Below are 19,269 nucleotides of genomic sequence, written 5' to 3'. Positions count from 1 at the left end.
TAAGTGTGCATGTTGCTGTATTATTGAGTTTTTAACCAGAAGTCAACAACCAAGCAGTTGTAGACATCCACATTTGTTTGATCAAAATGTGCATTTGTCATGTCCAACTTTGCAACATGCATATCTCACAAATCTCAGTCCTACATGAAGACATTTAGTATCTGACTCATGGATTATCTATTGCAGGCGTTTAGTGAAACTTACCCTCTGAAAGGAACTGACCTGAAGGTCTTTAAGCATCAAAAATAATTGTTTACCAACAGTTTCACCCCAGCAGGAAAACTTTAAAATGAGCAGAAATATGTGATGCATATGGCATAGCTGAATGTGACCCTTAAGTCAAACATTACTTTTAATCAACTTGTGACAAGGTTAAATAATTGCACTGCATATTACATTTCAAAGTGATTGTTCTCACCCATGACAAAGCCTTCATAATTAAATGTACACATAGGCCTGAAAGCTCAATAACTTATCTTTAGCTATATTCTCATGCTGTAAGGTAGACATGTAAGAAGTATTAAAATATACTGAACCTGAATTGCCTCTCTGCAGCTCGGTGACATCAATATTTCACAGGCTAAATACATTCTGCCGTTGGAAAGTAAATTTCATTTTTCAGCTGAACTATATTATTTATTCATAATCATTTCTATCCTTTCATTAAACTTGGATTAACCCGATGCCAGTGTTTCAGAAACACAGCACTCCTATAATGCTCTGACTACCAGTTGCCAGGAGTGGATGGATTGAATCGTTTTAGAGTTCAAAGAAAGGCCATAACACAAGGACTGGATTTTGAAATTGAGCAGATAGCAATTTAGTTTTGAGACGTAGAGTCTATGGAGGGATTTCTGGGATTTGAAATACCTGCAAAATTATAAAGAGATTAAGTGTCAGGTATGAGATTTTTTGTCCCTCAAAATCTTATCATGCAAATCTGGATTCTACTGCTTATTGTGCCACAATACGGCAGAGCCTGGTCACCCAAGAGAGCAGTCTGTACCCAGGATTGACTTTTTTCTGGCTTTAGTTTGGAACTTACCTCTATTAGCACTGACCTCAACAGAGCAGAACAATGCGCTCATCACTGAAGCCAGTAGTTTCATATTTTTGTACATGTCACGCCAAAGGAATCAGTTGCTGTTTCCTGCTTGATGTAAACAGGTTCTAATTTAGACTGCTCTTTAAACATTGCTAAACAAAAGACACAAAAAAGGCTGGATTTATTAAAATGTTGCATGCGAGCCAGATTTAATTGGGCAGAAGTCCTTCAACATGGTGACTTTCAGAATAATAGTTGATACCGAAAGCCTCACCGGACTGATTGAAAGCTGTAATTAGAGGCCTGCGGATCATAATAAAAGCTTTATTCTAGTAGCATAGCAACATCAGTGTTTCTCAGGGTGTTAATTTCTTAAATTAAAAGAAAGTGTTTTTAGGAGCCCTAAAAAGGTAAATAATCTCAGATGAATGTAAAGGTGATGTTGTGCAATGTGGTGAGAAAGGCATTCACAGGAGTCATTAATAATTTTACCAACACCATTAGTGCTTTTCCACAAACAAAATGAGATGTTTTGATGCAGATTATTCATCTAATGGCTGATTCCTCTGAAATGCAAATAGCTCCACAGTGCCAAAAGTAATTTATATTTGCAACTTTTACTTCATGTGATATTAGAAGCCAAACCTTCCTAATTGGGATTCCAACTTCTAGGGGAGTTAATGTTGTATTTCCAATTATGAACTATGAAAAATGTAAATGCGGCGTAACGTCTCTCTCTAGACAAAGACATATCTTTGCCTTTGTTTCAGTTTAGGTGAAGGTTTGAGGCTAGGTGGAATTGATCATATTAATATTTGGTCCAATTAAAATGAACATAGCTTTAAGTAGAAATCTTTTAAATGAATTTCTTCAAATTTTACTCAGTAACATCAACCCTGAAATAATAGTAAAAAAACACTTTAAATTGCCATTACCCACCCACACACAGACAGATCTTATCTGCTAATTAGAGAATAAACTGCAGGTCTATTAAAACATGTTTATCTGTTAATAAAATCACAAAACAGCCCACGTTAGGTTTCTAACGGTTAAAATGAAGCAAACATTGTGTCCGCCTTAACTTGACTGTAAGGGCTAAAAATTATACTCAAAAGAAAAAAAAAAACCATCAAATAGAAAAAACTGTCATTTGAAACTCTCAAAAACTGGTGTTTTTTAGTAAACTGTGACATTTTTGAAAGGTTCAAAGGTTGCTGAAAAAGCCTTCACTATGACTTCATACAATATAAAATAACATTTTACGTCACAAACGATGATTTTGCGATTGTTTTTGCAGTTCTGTCGACCTCTGTTCCTGGCCTTGGACAATTTGCTGCAATTTCTCTTTGTCCAGCTGTGAATAAACAAAAAACACAATTGCCACAAAAAAAATAAATAAATAAATAAATAAAAAAATAAAAATTGACCTCCAATATGCTTCTGTTCATCATCTTCTTCCTGAAAAAAATCACTCTTTTGTTTTGCTTACAGGAAGAAGTTTCTTAAATTTTTGAGACAGCTCTCAAAAGATAATTAAAATTATATACAAGTAATAATAATAATAATATGTTTCTGCTTTTATTGAGATTTTAACAACATTTTTTTGAGAATTTCATAAATCACAGTGGAATTATTTTCTTAAATCCTCCCTTTTTGTGAAAGCTGAGCTTTTTTAGGAGAGCTCAGTACTATTAGAAGTGGGAGCCAGAGGAGTTTTGTTATTGGTACTACTTTATCTGTAGTGCTATATAATGCCTATTTATTAATTAATTATTTGTTCAATAAATTTTTGCAATTTACATGAAGTTTTTTTGTGCTGCCTGCTCATTGGCTAACGCTGCTTTCATCATTTTCTTTCGCCGCTTCTATCATGTTCTACATTCTGATTGGAGGATTGCCGTAGCTAATGGGCGGAGCCAAGAGGAAAACAAGGAAGTGAAACGTCGGCCATCGGAGTTTCAATGAATTTTAAGTCCCGTTAAGCTCTTGCCGTTTGGACATTAGTTTGTTTTATGATTCAGTACATAAAGAGGGGCAGAGTAGACGGAACTGGCAATGGAGAATGTACGAAAGCGTCGAGGCAAAGACTTAGACAGGTTTGGACCGTCTGTGGTGTTGTGGTTTGCTTTATCGAAATTTCCTGACTTTTGAGACACATAAAGCTGTATTACATAGTTCAACTGAAAGATCGTGGTGTTGTGTTGAGTTGTGTTACCCCGTTAAGAATTTTCCACACCGGTGCGATGTGCAGTCGCGCGACCCTGGATTCTGAATCTTGAAAAAAGGGACTGCTCATTTACTCCGTGTTTTATGGCATGGTGCAGTCAAATACACCTCGGAAACTACAATATCCATGTGCAAATACTTTAAAAATGATCCAGTTGATTTTTTATTGACTTCAAATGCTTTGCCACCCTCATTCAAAAACCTCACAAGCAACATCACGAATCAAGGGGCTTTTACTGTTGTTATTTCGGTTTTATTAACTGACCAAGCTTAACCTACAACCAGTCTGCTCCATATAGAACTTCTGTTTGTGTTTGTCATTAATTGGCACCTATTTACAGAAATCCAAGTTATGATCTAGTGCCCTTTGTTCTGTTGAACTAAAAATGTAGCAGTGTTTGAGCTCATGTTGCACAAGTGTAATGACACATTAAAGATGTGACAAACTGTTTGTCTTCAGCACTATAAATGCAGATAAGTGGTTTGTTTTCGTGACAACTCAGAGTTTCAACCCTCCGTACAGAAACAACAGATATAAATATATAATAGGAAATTTAATTTATTTAGTCATACTTTTTTAATTTTTTGAAAACAATAAAATCATATTCGTATGTATCTGTTCTTTATTTGAGCAGTTTCAGCTCAAACTCACCTGAACTGTATTATGTGGATTCTGGAATTTTAAAAATTTGATCCCATCCTTTCCTTTTAAACAATTTTCTATATATTCTTAGATGGGAACCAAACTAGAATTTTGCTGAGGGGGTCAAGTGAACACCACCTGTTGGAAATACATTTTGTAGATTCTCTTCAATATTCTATTGCACGACTATGAACACTGAAGCAGCTGTTGGGTTAAACTAGTGACCAGTCAGCAGCCCTCTGTCACGCTGTCAAACATAACCAACAACACATAAATGAAACATCTGTGAGATGGCTAGTGCACAAATGGAGTGTTTACTCACAGAGAAGCTCAACATCTTCAGAGTCCGTCCACATTTCCCATCAGAACACAGAATACGGGTGTGAACAGATTGAGGACAGATTCAGATTTGATTCTGTAGGCGAAATTCAAAATGATCAAGGGTGCAGACATCACACACACACCCCCCCACACTTTAAATCGAGATGTATTTTAGATCTCAGAGATCTGACAGGATTCTGTGAGCAAAGTGCACCATCACCAGAATTTCATTATTGCCATCTGCGTTTCTACGGCAGATCAGAAAGTGCCGTTGCTGCTGCCTAAGTGAATATACATACAATGCAGTTTTAAAATATCTGATTATTTCATTTATTTTTAAAACGTTAACCAGATCAAGCTACCTCTATGTGAAAAGCATTTTTCACCTTCGGCAGCAACAATAAAATGTTTTTGGATAACTGGGAGTTTTTATAGCGCCATGAGGGCATTTTGGCCCATTTTTCTTTGCAGAATTGATTTAAATCAGACATCTTTTCTAGTATAGATGGCCTGCTTATGGTTGTGTTATAGCATCAGATTTGAGTCTGAACGTAAAGCTTTTCTAGGTGTTAATAACTTTGTTTCTTTTCTGTTCTGGATCATTTTGTTATAGATTGGGGGTCTATTTGCTGCTTGTTGAGATATTTTATCTTAGTTCATGTTGTCAGACAAGTTCTACTTAAATGTGTTTTGAAACATTACGCAGGATCAGGCCTATTGTTGGTAATTAGGCCTGATCGTGCCTGGTGAAATTTCATTCGAATTTCAAAAGAACCCCCGAATTCAATCATAGTAAATTTGAGATTTAACAAGGGAGGCAATTAAGCCTGTCACAATAACATATTTTCTGGATGATAAATTGTCCCAGAAGTTCTTGCAATAATTTTGTTTTTTTCTTGACCCTTTTCAAGTAGTATAATGATGATGGCAAAGTAACGCAAGAACACATTCTCAAAAATCAATAAACTTTAAATTTTAATGAACATTTAACACTGGAACTGGAAGACATTTTAAATATCCAAAATAAATAAAACAACAAATAAAATTAATTATGAAGTCTCTGTAAACAGAGACTTTGAGGTCCAGTTTTTGGTAGAAAGAGAAAAGCATTAAATCATGAAAATGAAAATTATTGAGCTTATTTTAATTTACCTTGCAATTAACTGATTTATTGCTCATTATAACCTTCCTGGAATTACTTTTTTCATGGGACCGGTGGGATTATGTGCCCCTTTTCCCCTTTTTAATAATAAAGTCATTACTTAAAGGAGTTTTTTTTAATTAATGTGACGCATTTTATTTAAATAGTGTGACAAAAATAGAAGAAATAGTATTTTGTGGCAATGTATTGGTAATCTAGTTCAGTTTTGTTGGTGTTGACAAGCAGGCTGTGATTCTTTTACTTTGCTCGAGTCCTTGGCAGACAGGATTGATTGGCCAGTAGTGCATTTGTCTGTACTCACCCATTTTGGCACAGATCTGTATTTGGATAGACAGAAACTTAAGGCTTTTTTTCTCCCACGGCTCCTCAGGAAATTGCACAGCTGCTCACGATAAACATGGTAAACTGCATCAGTCAGCAAATCCACAGCTGAAGTAGCACTGTTGTACTTAAAGCCTGCAGAAACAGAACTGATAGTGATTGATATGAGGTCATTAATTTAAATTTTATGATTAAACGTGTACGTTTGTTGTACTTTTTTTGTGTTTATGTAGTTATGTTCGTCCAGTCTTTATGCTACTGCTTAACTATGCACTGTACATAAAACCAGAGAGCAGTAAAAACCTAACCTAACCTAGCTGCTTAATCTGAATTATTGCAGTAGTACATGCAGCAGTATAATGTAATCCAGAATGTCATCGGAATGTGAAATTTCCGTGGTTATTATTAGAATGACTTATTGTTATTGCAAATGTGTTTTCACAGTACTGCCGGTGTTTGCAAAGAAAATGCCCCAAAGAGGAAAAGACAACCTTTTCACTTTGACCTTTGGCTCTGTCTGACTCTACAGAACTGGATACTTGACTTTGGAAGACCCATCGTCATGGTATGTAGATGTTTAAACTCCTACTTTGCATATGACATGGTTGGACAGACGCATCCAAAGTTTAGGGATGAATAAAAAGCAAAATGTTTCCACATGTTTTGTACTCTAGATTGCCCTTCCTTTGGAGTTGTTTCCTCTGAACAAGCCAAGTGTTGGAGATTATTTCCACATGATCTACAATGTCGTCGCACCTTTCCTGCTACTCAAGGTAAATCTTAGCCATATGGCTCCTCGATGATAATAAATCAGCTTTTGCAGGTTTGACTTAACATTCATGAAGAAATTTTAATCTATCTCCACAGTGGTTTCAGAATAATTTTTGTCAATGTTCTGCAGCTTTACAAATTAAAGCTCAACTCTGATAATTTTGTCGTTTTGTGTTTTATGAATGCATGACAATTATCTTAAGCAAATACTGATCTTTGCATGCTTGCAACTTACAAAAAAATTTCCAAGATACTTTTTTTTTTTAATCAATAATTTTTATTATACAGGGTATCTGCACACCTTTAAAAAGTCTTTAAATTCATGTATCTAAAATTATCTTAGATACTACACATTTCATGTTTTCTTTTTTCTTGTGCGATTTTGCTGTTATGCAAAACTTTGAGTCGCTCGCAGACATTGAATTCTGAGACTCCAGGTGGTTGGGGCTACTGCTAACTAGCTGCTAATATACTGTTGCTAGCTAGATTTTTTATTTGCAATAAAGGTAAGTGCAAATTTATTGCCAGTTGACTGGATGATGTTCATCTTAGTCATTGACTCACTTCTGTTGCCAACCCATACAATTTATTTATTTGCATATTTCTTTAGTTCATTTCTGTATTTTTACAGGACTTAAATTCCATTCATAATGGTTTTAAAAAGTCTTATATTTGAGTTGGTGAAACCTGCAGAAACCCAATTGCAGGAAGTGAAAACTAACTGCGAGTGAAAACTAATATCCATCCATCCATCAACTGGGTGGATGGATGTTGGTTTTAGTTGGACACTAACATGAACAGCTTGTCCATGCAGTGTTGCTCATTAGGTAAGAGGTGGAGTGCACCCTTGACAGGTTGCGAGTCAATTACAGGGCAACACAAACACACACAGAACAACTTTTCACACACTCACCTCTATGGGCAATCTAGAAAGACCAAAAAAAGAGACTCATAAGTTTATAGGACTGTGGGAATAAGATAGAGTATCCAGTGCAACCCACACATGCACTGGGAAAACATGTAAAATCCATGCAAAAGGACCCTAGACTGTGATTTAACCTTCCTGCTGCAAAGCAACAACTGCTACCAATTGGATACTTGACTTTGCTGCATCATACATCCCTGAAAAACAAACAATAACCTCAAAATCAACGTGATGCCTAGACAAGAACGACTACTGAATGTCGGTATTGGTAAGTTATGTAGAAATACAGGGCTACCATCAATAGCAAAAAAAAAAAAAGAACATGTTCAGTTTATTATCAATGCTGGTGGTAGGTAACCTGTTTTGAGACTCACTTAAGGTGAGACCAGAAATTTGTGCCCTTTTTCTGTCTGGATTTGCTGCTTCTCTGGTTTATCTGTGCTCTGCAGGCGCAGCAGAGGACTGCATTGCCAGCTCTGCTGAGATAGTTTCCGGCCCTAACTTTGTGTTTGCTTTGCCTTCTTTTTTTTTTAATCAAATATGTGAGTTTAGTAAATAACTGTCTGCATGGATATTTTTGTGAGATACTGAGATTAAAATAAGTACATTTTTAACATAGACAAACACCAAAGTAAAGTTTTTTTGTTCCCTCTAAAATGAAGTGTGGAGATGTCCTGAACTCATAACGTGCAGTTTAGTTTTGTTAATGTACCTGATGGCAGAGACTTCAGATCAGTATGTTTTACGTTTATCAGTTGTTTTGGGAATGGCTAAGAGTAATAATTGGTGAAAAAATAGACTATTTTTTATAGCAGTTAATGACATAATTTGAGAATTATTAGTATGAATTGAAGCCAGAGTAGAGTTTAATTGCCGTCAACAAGGTTATTACAGCGTCAAGGCTGTTGCGTTAACCTGGTTCTGTTTGTTGTTACCAGTTACATCGCCCTCTATTGGAAGAGGTGCTACACCACATCTGACATTTCTCTCTGACATTTAGAAATTGTATTTTATACCACAAAGCACACATAGAATAACTGACTTAAATTTAACCTAAAATGCAATAAAGTAAACATGAAATATCCATATGTCCCTTATTTACTGTAGAGAGATGAAACAGAACCAAAATGGATAAATCTGTAAAACTGTGAAGTCTTTTTCTTCCTACCCTGACTTTACACATAGTGTTCTCTTATATGGAATACAACAACATAATTTTTTTAATGTTATAAAAATATCAAAGATGAGAGCACTCTGGGTGACTGGACTTGATTATCTGCCTCAAAGAGCTGTAAGCCTGTTTTCTTTTCTCTGTGTTTTAGAACAAAAATCACTGCTGCTAATTAGGAGATTGTTTTTGTATTGCTGTTATTCTGCATGCCCTGACACTTGGAACAGAGTTAAAAAAGAAAAAAGTGACTTGTCTAAATATGAAGGCAGATGGAGTTTTAATTACTCAGTATCATAAACAAAGAACAGGAGAACAAAGAGAATAGAATTGAAAACAATGAAGAGTACCTGCAATCAAGCTCGCATTTGACTTGCTTTTACTTTTGGGCTGGAGGTTTCCTTGTGAGACGGCATTATTAAACTAAAAACAACCTCCTCGCTATGTATTATTCATTACATTTACGGCAGATGCTTGCTTGAAACAAAGGAAGAAACAGACGGCTGACAGTAAGAACAAAAGCCAGTGGAGCTTAGCAGGAAAATAGGAGTGCTGCTTTCAGTAGAAAAGTCAAGGAGAAAATACATCACATTACCATAACGTTGTCTGAAAGGAAGCCACTGAAGCACTAACGTCCACATCGGAGCTCCAAAATAACCTTTTTTTCCCCCCCCTGACACAACTGGTATTAAATAAACAAAGTGGGTGGTTCTGCTCCCTGCAGCTGATCGAGCGCGCTCCCAGGCCTGTTCCCCACACAGCCGTCCACCTCTGCATCATCACGTTTGTCATGGGGGCCAGCATCCACCTGGTGGGAGACTCCATCAACCACCGGCTCATCCTGAGCGGCTACCAGCTGCACCTGTCAGTCAGAGAAAACCCAATCATCAAAGACCTCAAACCGGCTTCACTGGTAAGGCGCCCGCAAGCCCCATCACATTCACACTGGCATTGGAATTGAGATGATTTATGAGTTTTACTCATCAGGTGTGGGCATTAACGCTGGTCTCTGCGCCTTGTATAAAATTGGAACGTGACTGTGGTTTTCCTCCCAGCTCAACGTTACTGTTTTCCCAAAGATTGTTTGCTCCCCTTCTGTGACTTTATTATAAAACAAGCTTGTTCGTCTCTGTCCGCCAACACGCTGCGCATCTAGAGATTAATTATGATTCATGCAGGTTTGTGCCACAGAAGGGAAGAGCCTGTTTCTCCTCAGCCCGTCACAACCATCTGACAGCAGGAGATGATGAGTTTGATATGCAATTACTCCTCTCGATCAAAGTCTGTGACCTGTGAGTTAATTCAGGACCCCCGTTTGAGTCTGTTTTCTGAACGTTGTTTTTCAGAGCATCGCTGTTGCTCTGACAACAATCAGAAATGAAAGTTGGCACTGAAGCACACACTCCCATGAACTCACTAACAAGCTGCTTGATTGATAATAGCGCCTCCTTCTTGGTAGGTTTTTCAATCTCAGTGGTGACAGATTCTTGGAAATAACACAGGGCAGCGCCAGGAGCCATAATTTTATTGAGCCACGTCTCCTTGTGTGTGTAACAGCTCAGGAGAAGGGACATTTTTAATTTAGTAGAGAAAATCTAGGTTGAAATGAAATGAACCTGCACTTAAAAAACCAAGAGTGACTAAGGAGCTTCAGAGCAGGTAAAACACAGAGATAAAAATGATTTTTTTAAAATCATGCATCAGTGTTCTGCTGACAAAATAAAAATAAAACCTGAAATTTTCTTTTGACTCATTACAGTAACTCCTGGATTTTTTTGATTGTCTTTGTGATTTTTATGCAGTCAGAATCAGATCTTTTTTTGGTGCTACTTTTGCTATGTTTGCGCTTACATATGACAGTAAATGAAATGTGACTGTAATGCGCCATATGAATCATGTACTTGACATCAGGTTAGGCTGAGGGACCATAGTAGAAGACGGGAGTTACCAGTCACGTCAACCTAATGTCTATCTTACAGTTTTTGCTGAAAATTTGCAATAAACACACAATTAATTAGCGTAAGAAAATGTGGGGGTATGTTAATTTTGCGTGAATTTCCAAAATCGTGAAATTGGGGGAAAAACTGAAGGGACTTCCATGAATAAGCTTTTTGACAAATAAATAAACTTCAGTTTCTGTAGAATAGTTTGCCTGAAGGCCTGATGGTTTGTTTGTTCTCCCACGGGTTTAGTTTGTGAAAAATTGCAACATGAGGGGCCAACTACGACTTGTGATGTTCTCCTAATTAATCCCCGGTGCTGCGTCTGAAAGAGTGTGCATCTGTTATCTTTCTTCACACTTTTTTTGTTCATATGTTTCTGCTCCCATTTTGTGTACTGTCTCTAAATGTGTTTCTGAAATAAAGCGTACAGCATCAGTAGGTGGCAGTGTTGCATAAAGCTGAAGCACACAGTTGGCTGAACGTATTCGCGGGTTTTGGAAGGAGTTCCCATCTCTGATTCAGTGTTTTTGTCCTTCCTTCACAGATTGATTCATTTGAGCTGCTGTATTATTACGATGAGCACCTGGGACACTTAATGTGGTACGTGTTTGGGATAATTACATACATGATGTATAGATACAATGAAATGGCGCAGGACAAGTTTGAAAGCAGCGAGTCATGATTTATTTACCCATTACTGTTTAAATGTATTTAAGATTATAAATTTGTTTTATAAATAAGCAAGAGTTCAAACTCTGAGAATGTTTTAAACAATTTCGCTGCCTTTTAGCTCATGACCAAACGCATCGCAGAAGCTATTGTGATCTGCCACCATTACTTACATACTATGTTATTTCCAAAGGCTCCTAGCCGAGCTCAAAGTAGGCAGTAGCATTTACATTTGCCCTAGTCCTGAGGAGAAATTAATGGGAGGAATTTATTATCAAAGGCATTTTTTTATGCCTCATCAAAATTCAGTCATAATCTCTGCTGGTGTGTCCAGTTCTCTGTGTGTGAAATTCAGCAAAAAAAAAAATAAAATAAATGCCAGTCTACAAGGTCCACTCATGTTTAGGAGTGACCAACACAGTTCTTGTCAAATAGGTGAAAAAAAAATAAAATTAGTTGAATTTATTTTTTATAGTTCAAGCACATTCTGAACCTTAAAACTTAACAATGCTCCTAACTTACATCTGAGTCCCGTTATCCAGTGAAATAAGATGTGATTCAGGTTTGATGTGCTTTTCCTACATGTTGTATGATGTTATCTGTGAAAAGCGCTATATAAATAAAGTTTTACCTACTTTTTACTTACAAGGACTGCTGCTATAAAAGCTTAACTCAACCCCCTTGTTGAAGCATTTGGGTACAGTTTCCTTATCAGCTCATATTTTGAAAGGATTTAATATGAAATAAATAAAAGAAGCAAAAGTAACTCGATGAGGTCGTAGGACGAAGTAAAGCACTAAATTCCAGCCCATTGATCGAGATGTACACCCACCATGCTGCACATTATTCAAAAACATCACAGGACTTTATATTCCCACTGCTGCTGTGGGCTTGTGTGGTTACCTAGCTACGGGGGTGAAGGGATTCTGGCCTCAGGACGGGGGACCAGGAGGTCGGCCTGTGCTCTGCGTCCCTTCCTCATATCTGTTTGGCCTCAGGGGTCCATCACACAATTAAGATTCCATCCCCAGGTTCGCTTTTCAGAGCAAAACCTCCTTGACACATGCAGCCCACCAGCTTCTTTCACATGGTACGCCTGGAACGCAGAGGCAGGACACGTTAAAAAAATAAAATAAGGGGCGTGCCGTGGTGGCGTAGTGGTTAGCGCGACCCGTATTTGGAGGCCTTGAGTCCTCGACGCGGCCGTCGCAGGTTCGACTCCCGGATCCGACGACATTTGCCACATGTCTTCCCCCCTCTCCTTCCCCGTTTCCTGTCAGCCTACTATCATATAAGGGACACTAGAGCCCACAAAAGACCCCCTGGAGGGGTAAAAAAAAAAACAAATAAATAAATGGAAAATGAGTGTTAAAAAGTAAGCCTTTTGTCCTTGTAGATAATAATCCTTTTATTTCATTATTTCATCCATCTAACTGCAGACTGACTCATCCACTTAGCTAATTACAAACCAGGCTGAGTGGCATGTAAATTCACTTTTTTATATAATGAATTAGCAGGACTAATGACACTGACCGTGAATATCTCCTCAAGTTGACCTTTAGTATCTCGTTAATTACATGACATTAGGTCACACTTTTCAAAGATGGGAACAAAATGGAAGAAAAACTGAGAACTATCATCTTAAATTTTTTAGAAGTCCTTCTCCTTAACACGTTATTCACAGTTGGAGGGTCTATTAGGGTTGAATATATCAACTATGAGCCTATACTTATCTTTAAAGAGAAGTTATTGGAAAACATACATATATGTATATACATATATATATATATATATATATATATATATATATAAGCCTTTGGCTGCCTTCTAAGAAGTGAACCAAGGTGTGAATATAATATCTTTTTTATTATGTTTGAATAGATGGGAGTCGATTTGGCAGGTTTATAACTGTTGTAAGAGCTGCATAATTTCCTCTCAGCAGGAGAGATGTCCGACCTTGATGTCTCAGAGAGCAGTGATCAGTATGAATCTGTGTTTTACCTGTTGCTTAAGAGTAGTTAGCATGATTTAATTGCCAAAGTTGCAAAAGCAATAATTTAGAAACATTCATTCAAGACAAAAAAAGTTAATTTCTGATTATTTTTAATATATCAGTGTATACCAAATAAACTGATATTATACATAAAGTATTACTTTAGAAACATTCATTCAAGACAAAAAAATAATATGTTTCTGTTTATTTTTAATGTAATATCAGCTTATGAAGACTGGACAGGTTCTGCTTCAAAAATATTGTCATTTGTTTTTAAGCCTGCTGGGTTTATTTTCAGCAATTAGAGTCGTGTAGCTCCGCTGTCCCTGACGTTTAATTCACAACTTTGGAAGGTTGGTGCTGATTGAGTTTAGACATTACTTGAGTAGATGTTTCTTTTGAGTAAAGTATTTAAAAGTTTTACTCAATGCTGATTAAAAAAATAATGTTCATCTTCAGTCAGTCTGCCGCCTTGACAGATTAGTGTAGTGGTGTGATGGGTTCATTTGGTGAATTTATGTGAATAAGATAACATACTAATACTACTAACCAGATCGCCCTTTTCTGAAACAAATATGAAAAGAAAAAGATGAACAAATGTAGTTTATGACAGAGTCTGCTTCTTTTTTTCAGGTATATTCCATTCTTCATCATTGTGCTGATCTACTTCAGTGCCTGCTTCTCAGACTCTGACGGTCAGGAGAAAATGCCTCTCTCTGGTTGGCTGTTACTGGGAGCCAGCTCTCTCTACTATTGGTCAGTTCTTTTTGTGATAGCTTTCTAAATCATTCACCATGAATATCATTTTAAATGTATAAAATTGATCTACAATGTCGCATGAATTAAAAACAGATTGTTTGTACATTGATTCATTAGCCACATGAACTATAAGTGTTCGAGAAACTAAATGTGTGTCATCAGTTCAACTTAAAATGAGACTCATATCAGGTTGATTCATCACAGGCAGACTGACATATTTCAAGCTTTTAATTACATTAATTATGATGATTATGGTTTACAGCTAATGACAAACCATAGGACCAATGAAAAAGTTAAACCGGGAATGTCTGAAAATTCTGACCTTGTGCTGTACGGTATATAGTTACAAGTTGCATTGCATCAATAGAGTGTGACATGGAGCAGACCAGTCTGTGGTTCTGCTGAGGTGTTCAGGAATCCCAGGTAGCTTCTCTATTGCAACCTACGGCTCGTCAACATTAAGTCTGCTGTCCTTCATTTTCCCCTTGACAATTTCCCATAGGTACTCTCAGGTTAAGGTCAGGCCAGTTTGCTGGCTAGTCGGTCAGATTGTCCTTAAAGCCGGTATTAAAACTTAAGTTTTAATACTTAAGTTTTATGAAAATCAGCACTTTTTAATAAGGAGTCGGCAGGTATCAAGTCTGGCTTAAAAATAAAATCAGCCTATCTGTGAGATGACTCGGCAGTAGGAAACTTGAAATGTTCTGAAGTTTTCTGAAAAATGGCACTGCTGACAATAGACTTGATAAAACTCTGTGGCACATGTGGCCCCCCAAGGCAAAACTGACTTTGGAAACCTCACACTGGACTTCAGGCAGCTTGGATTCTGTGCCCCTTCACTCTTCCTGCAGCCTCTGGAGGTTTGATTTCCAAATGAAATATGAATTTTGCTTTGAATTGTATTTTGGACCTCTGAGCAACCAGGCAATTCTTTTTCTCCTTAGACCATAAAACGTTTCTGGTCCAGGGATGTCGTAACACAAGAAATATGACACTAGCAGCCCATTACTTAGATACATTTCTGTCTAGTGGCTCCTAAAGCTGCAGTACGTAACTTTTGAATCTTCCCAAAACTTCTGAACAGGCTTTGCTTGGGCACATATTCTCGTTTTCTTTTTCCTTCCACACAACTTTCGATTAATATGTCTGGACAGTATCTTTAGGCTCACTCTCCTCCTGATGGGCAATAACATACCTTAGCATAAGATTTCTGTATTGAGGTTGTGTAATATTTTCATTTTTAGAGGGACTGAATTTTGCATTTTTATTTATGTTTAAGCCATATTCTTCAATAAATTACTTTTCCAATAATATTTTAATGGAATGAGCTGGTACCCCAGTTAGACTTTTAATTAAATTAAGTTTATCTCATTAAAGAATCCTCAAGAAAGACCGCACTGAAACACACTTGAGACGTACTTGAAAGAGCATACTTCCCCAGGAAGACGCACACAGACTCACAAAGGGAAATGTTTCTGGAGACAAACGCAATTCTATTTGCATCTTTTTGGATTTCTTTGACTTATGCAGATTGAATAAGTTTACGCAGCCAAGCTCGCATGCAGCTTTCAAAAAAGCAAAAAACCCCCCAAAAAACAACAAAAGTGTGGAGTTGTTGGAAATGATGCCTTGTGTGTGCTGGATGCAGATGAGCTGAAAATCAGCTTGAAGCAAAAAGAAGATGATTATGGCAGATTTCATCACAAAAGGAAAAGGGCAAAGGTTGTAGAAGGACATTCAAAATGTTGCATCTCACTATTTCTCTTCATCACAGAATCCAGTAATAAAATCTGCTCTTTTTTCGTCTGTTGTGAAATAAAACCAAATAATAAACGGCACTAATAAAATTAGAAATAGCTCGACTGTTTCTAAATTTTTTAGGGCCGCCTACTGCAGTGACATGAATTACAAAACAGTGTAAACACCAACACAAAGTATCAAAGAATTACGCCAGCAAACAAGCCTGTTGCATTTGAATATTTACGCACCGTAAAGCGATTTGATGTTTCCGGAATAATTTGGGACAGTCTTGTAAAGCAGAAACGGGCTAACAGCCCCTCGGCTTTTACATCTGGTGCTCCTCGCTCTCTATAACGTACTTCATCTCTTGCCAAGAGTCATGACTGCATGTCATGACGTTGCAACATAGAAACGTATATCTCCAAAATTGGCCGTGACAAACATGTTTATAGTTCCTGTCACAGTGGCTCACGTCGGGGCCACATAATGATGACACTCGGAGATGCTGCTGCCAAACTGCACTCGGTGAATGTGACTTTTCAGGATAAACAAGTGCTGCGTTTGTGGACACCAGCAGCTGACAAAACAATGGTGGGGCTCTGCAGCAATGTAGTTGGTGCACTTTGTTGATGTGAGTAAAAAGATTTCTTATCGTTTTGGAGGACTATCAGGGACAACAACTTTTTATCAAGAAACTTTCAAACTATATTAATTAAAAAGTAACAACAGCCAACATGCATAGATCTTGCTGTCGAAGCAAGTTCAACCTCAAAATAGATTGCAAGACATTAAAAGGAGTGTCCAAAAACTCTGTAGAGGTTTAACTTTTGTGGGAGGTGTGCAAGGATGTGACCTTTGATGTCGATGGGAAAACATGCAGGCGAGACTAAAGTTTGTCAGGGAGGAGTGAGATGAAGGCCAGGACTACTGGAAAGCACCAACTTTATCATAAATTATGCTTTGCGTAATAATTCTCCTTTTTATGCAAAGAAAGATTCTTCATAAAGTGATGAATAAAAGCCGGGTAGCGAGCCGCTGGAGTAGGGGATACATTGCTTGTCCATTATGAGTGATGGAAGAGATGATCTTAACTTTCTCCTTCTCTATTTGCACTTTGCTCCTGGCCTAACAAACTAAAAATAAGAAAATAAAAATGAGGTTAAGTAAATAATACAAAAATAAAGTTGTAATGATATGAAAATAAAGTCATTATGAGAATACAGTAATATTATGACTTTATTCTCATACAACTTTATTGTTGTATTATTTACCTAATCTAATTTTTATTCTCTTATTTTTCATTTTAAACTTTATTCTGGTAGTTTTATTAGTTTTTTCTTTTCTTCGTTTGGTCCTAATACTCCGTCATACTCGTCAGCTACTCTCGGTTGTTAAAATAAACGATTCAAAAACATTTTTAAAGTTTTTGGGGTAAAATCATTTTATTTTTTTTACTTTTTCTTGTTTGTTTAATGTCCATTTTTTTTTTGCCTTATAGTGAATCCAATTTAAACTCCCTTTTTCTTGAGTGCATGTTCATCAAATCTGTTTTGGTTTAATGACAATTGTACCTGTAATTATGAGCTGTTGCATAGCCTATGGAAAAACAAATGAGATTTAGTTTATTAAATGCAGCCATTTGATAGCCTTAAACAAAAATAACTCCTGCTGGTTTTCTCTTTGTCGTCCCAAAGGTACTTGGCCACCGAGGGTCAGATAACTGGACTGTTCCTCCTTACTTTCCTCGCCATGTTCACAGTGATGATTTTCCAGAAGCGTAAAGGCCTCGCCCCGGACAGCAACGGCTCCTTTCTTTTTTATAGCTTCAGCATTACTCTGCTGCTCGTGTCCCTGTGGGTGGCCTATCTGTGGGACGACCCGGTGCTACGCAACAAATACCCCGGACTGTTTTATGTTCCAGAGCCCTGGTCCTACTACACCTTACACATAAGGAAGAGCCACTGAACCGAACGTTCAAATTTTAAATATAGGAGCAACCGGTGTTTTTATGATGTGATCGATTATTTCTGAAGCGCAGGTGAAACCTACTCCCAGACAGTATTCAGGTAATCCAGGCTTTCTCGTGGTATTTTTAGGTTATGAGAAACAAACACTTGTGTAGAAAAAATGTTGGGTTTTTTTAAATATAGTTTTGCATTTTTTGAATGTTTTTTTGAGGACTGTTGTGCTTTAATCTATTAAAGAGTATTTACCCGCTAAAGAAAAAGGAGGATGTTCCCGTTCCTCGTTAATCTGTGTTGCTCATTATCACAGTTGGTCTCCTCCGGACCTGAAGCCTACTGTATGTTTAATGTGTTACTGACATTTTTTGATGATGTGTACCACCATGAGAACAATACATCAACTCGTACTTTCAAGTAAATGTATTCAGCTGCCAAATCTTGCACATGTTGAAAAACAGCCGCATTAACTAGAGTGCGAGACAAACAAAGTCTCACCTCAAAGGATCCTATTAGTCTCTTGCTAAACCTGTTGATATAAATCTTTCAGCATCTCAGATGAAACATGGCTGATTTTCTGTGGGTTACAAATGGGAAACAAAAGTGATTCCTGACACATTTAAGGAAAATAATATGCATACGTTTGTACCGTTCTTGCTGCGAAACATAAAAATAAGAGTCAAAGAGAAGAGGGCACATTTTTTTCCTCCACACCATCTGTTTTAGGTCAAACATTTACTACGCATAGCACAGAGGGGAGTCGCTGTGCTTGGTGTTTGACTGGGAAGCCGCGTTTATTAATGTGGTGCTCATATATCCTCCACTGCTCTGTTTTCACTCGACGCACCAGACGTCGGCGGAAGGGATTTAGTAACATTCAACAATCTGGATGTTTCTCAGAGATGTTGCATTGCAGAATGCAACATCTCTTAGTATTCTTGAAATAAGACACAACTAACTTCAAAGTAACTTTTCAGCAAGATATAGAATCATTTTTAAAAGTCAACAAGTCAGAAGAGTAGGATGCCTGACGACTTTACACGACTTGGAGGAAAACATTTGTTCTCCTGACAAACTGGTCCCTAAGTTGACAGAAACTCATAATCCCTTGACATATTGAAAAAATGATCAGTTAAATAGGGCTGCTAATGATAATATTGTATTTTCAGTGTGTGTAAAAAAATATATATATGAAAGACATTTAAAATCAAATCATCTTACTAAATGTTTACGACCCCAAAATATTACTTTGTGTTATAGAAGATTTCTAATTACTTCTTTAAAAATGTGATACACAATGCTTACAGTTTGAATATTACTTCTCTCACTTTTCGTTATTTATGTAAACCAGACTGTCCATGTAACTTTTTCCTCACTGCACAAACACAAAATCTAATATTTTCCGTCTAATGTTTAGTGCAAATATCTTAGGATTCTTGAAATAAGATTAAATTAATTTGAAAGTAACTTTTCAGCAAGATATAGAAGCATTTTTAAAAGTCAATAAGTCCTTGATATTGATGGAAAAAGTACTTGTTCCATTGGCAGATATTTTCACTTAAAATGTGGGGAAAATGTCTTGTAAGTGAAATAATCTGGCAATGGAACAAGTGCTTTTTCCA

At 37.0% G+C, this 19,269-nt stretch overlaps 1 protein-coding gene across 1 annotated transcript; it reads left to right on the top strand.

The window, feature by feature from the left end:
* Positions 1 to 2,953: 2,953 nt before the first annotated feature.
* cln6 (CLN6, transmembrane ER protein) lies at positions 2,954 to 19,068 on the top strand. Its single transcript, XM_023331940.1, has 7 exons — positions 2,954 to 3,141; positions 6,163 to 6,283; positions 6,393 to 6,491; positions 9,307 to 9,495; positions 11,070 to 11,125; positions 13,821 to 13,943; positions 17,381 to 19,068. The coding sequence occupies exons 1-7, from the start codon at positions 3,101 to 3,103 to the stop codon at positions 17,649 to 17,651; spliced, it is 900 nt and encodes a 299-aa protein (XP_023187708.1). The 5' UTR covers positions 2,954 to 3,100; the 3' UTR covers positions 17,652 to 19,068.
* Positions 19,069 to 19,269: the final 201 nt, after the last annotated feature.

The sequence above is a fragment of the Xiphophorus maculatus genome, chromosome 4, assembly GCF_002775205.1.
Source record: "Xiphophorus maculatus strain JP 163 A chromosome 4, X_maculatus-5.0-male, whole genome shotgun sequence".
In the NCBI taxonomy this organism is placed as follows: domain Eukaryota; kingdom Metazoa; phylum Chordata; class Actinopteri; order Cyprinodontiformes; family Poeciliidae; genus Xiphophorus; species Xiphophorus maculatus.
This window is presented reverse-complemented; position numbering and strand designations above follow the sequence as displayed.

Bases quoted from the DNA above. Each gene is read 5' to 3' on its own strand.
- cln6 (XM_023331940.1), top strand. From the start codon at position 3,101: ATGGAGAATGTACGAAAGCGTCGAGGCAAAGACTTAGACAG. The intron at 3,142-6,162 runs GTTTGGACCGTC...GTGTTTTCACAG, and splicing joins CGAGGCAAAGACTTAGACAG to TACTGCCGGTGTTTGCAAAG. The intron at 13,944-17,380 runs GTCAGTTCTTTT...GTCGTCCCAAAG, and splicing joins GCCAGCTCTCTCTACTATTG to GTACTTGGCCACCGAGGGTC.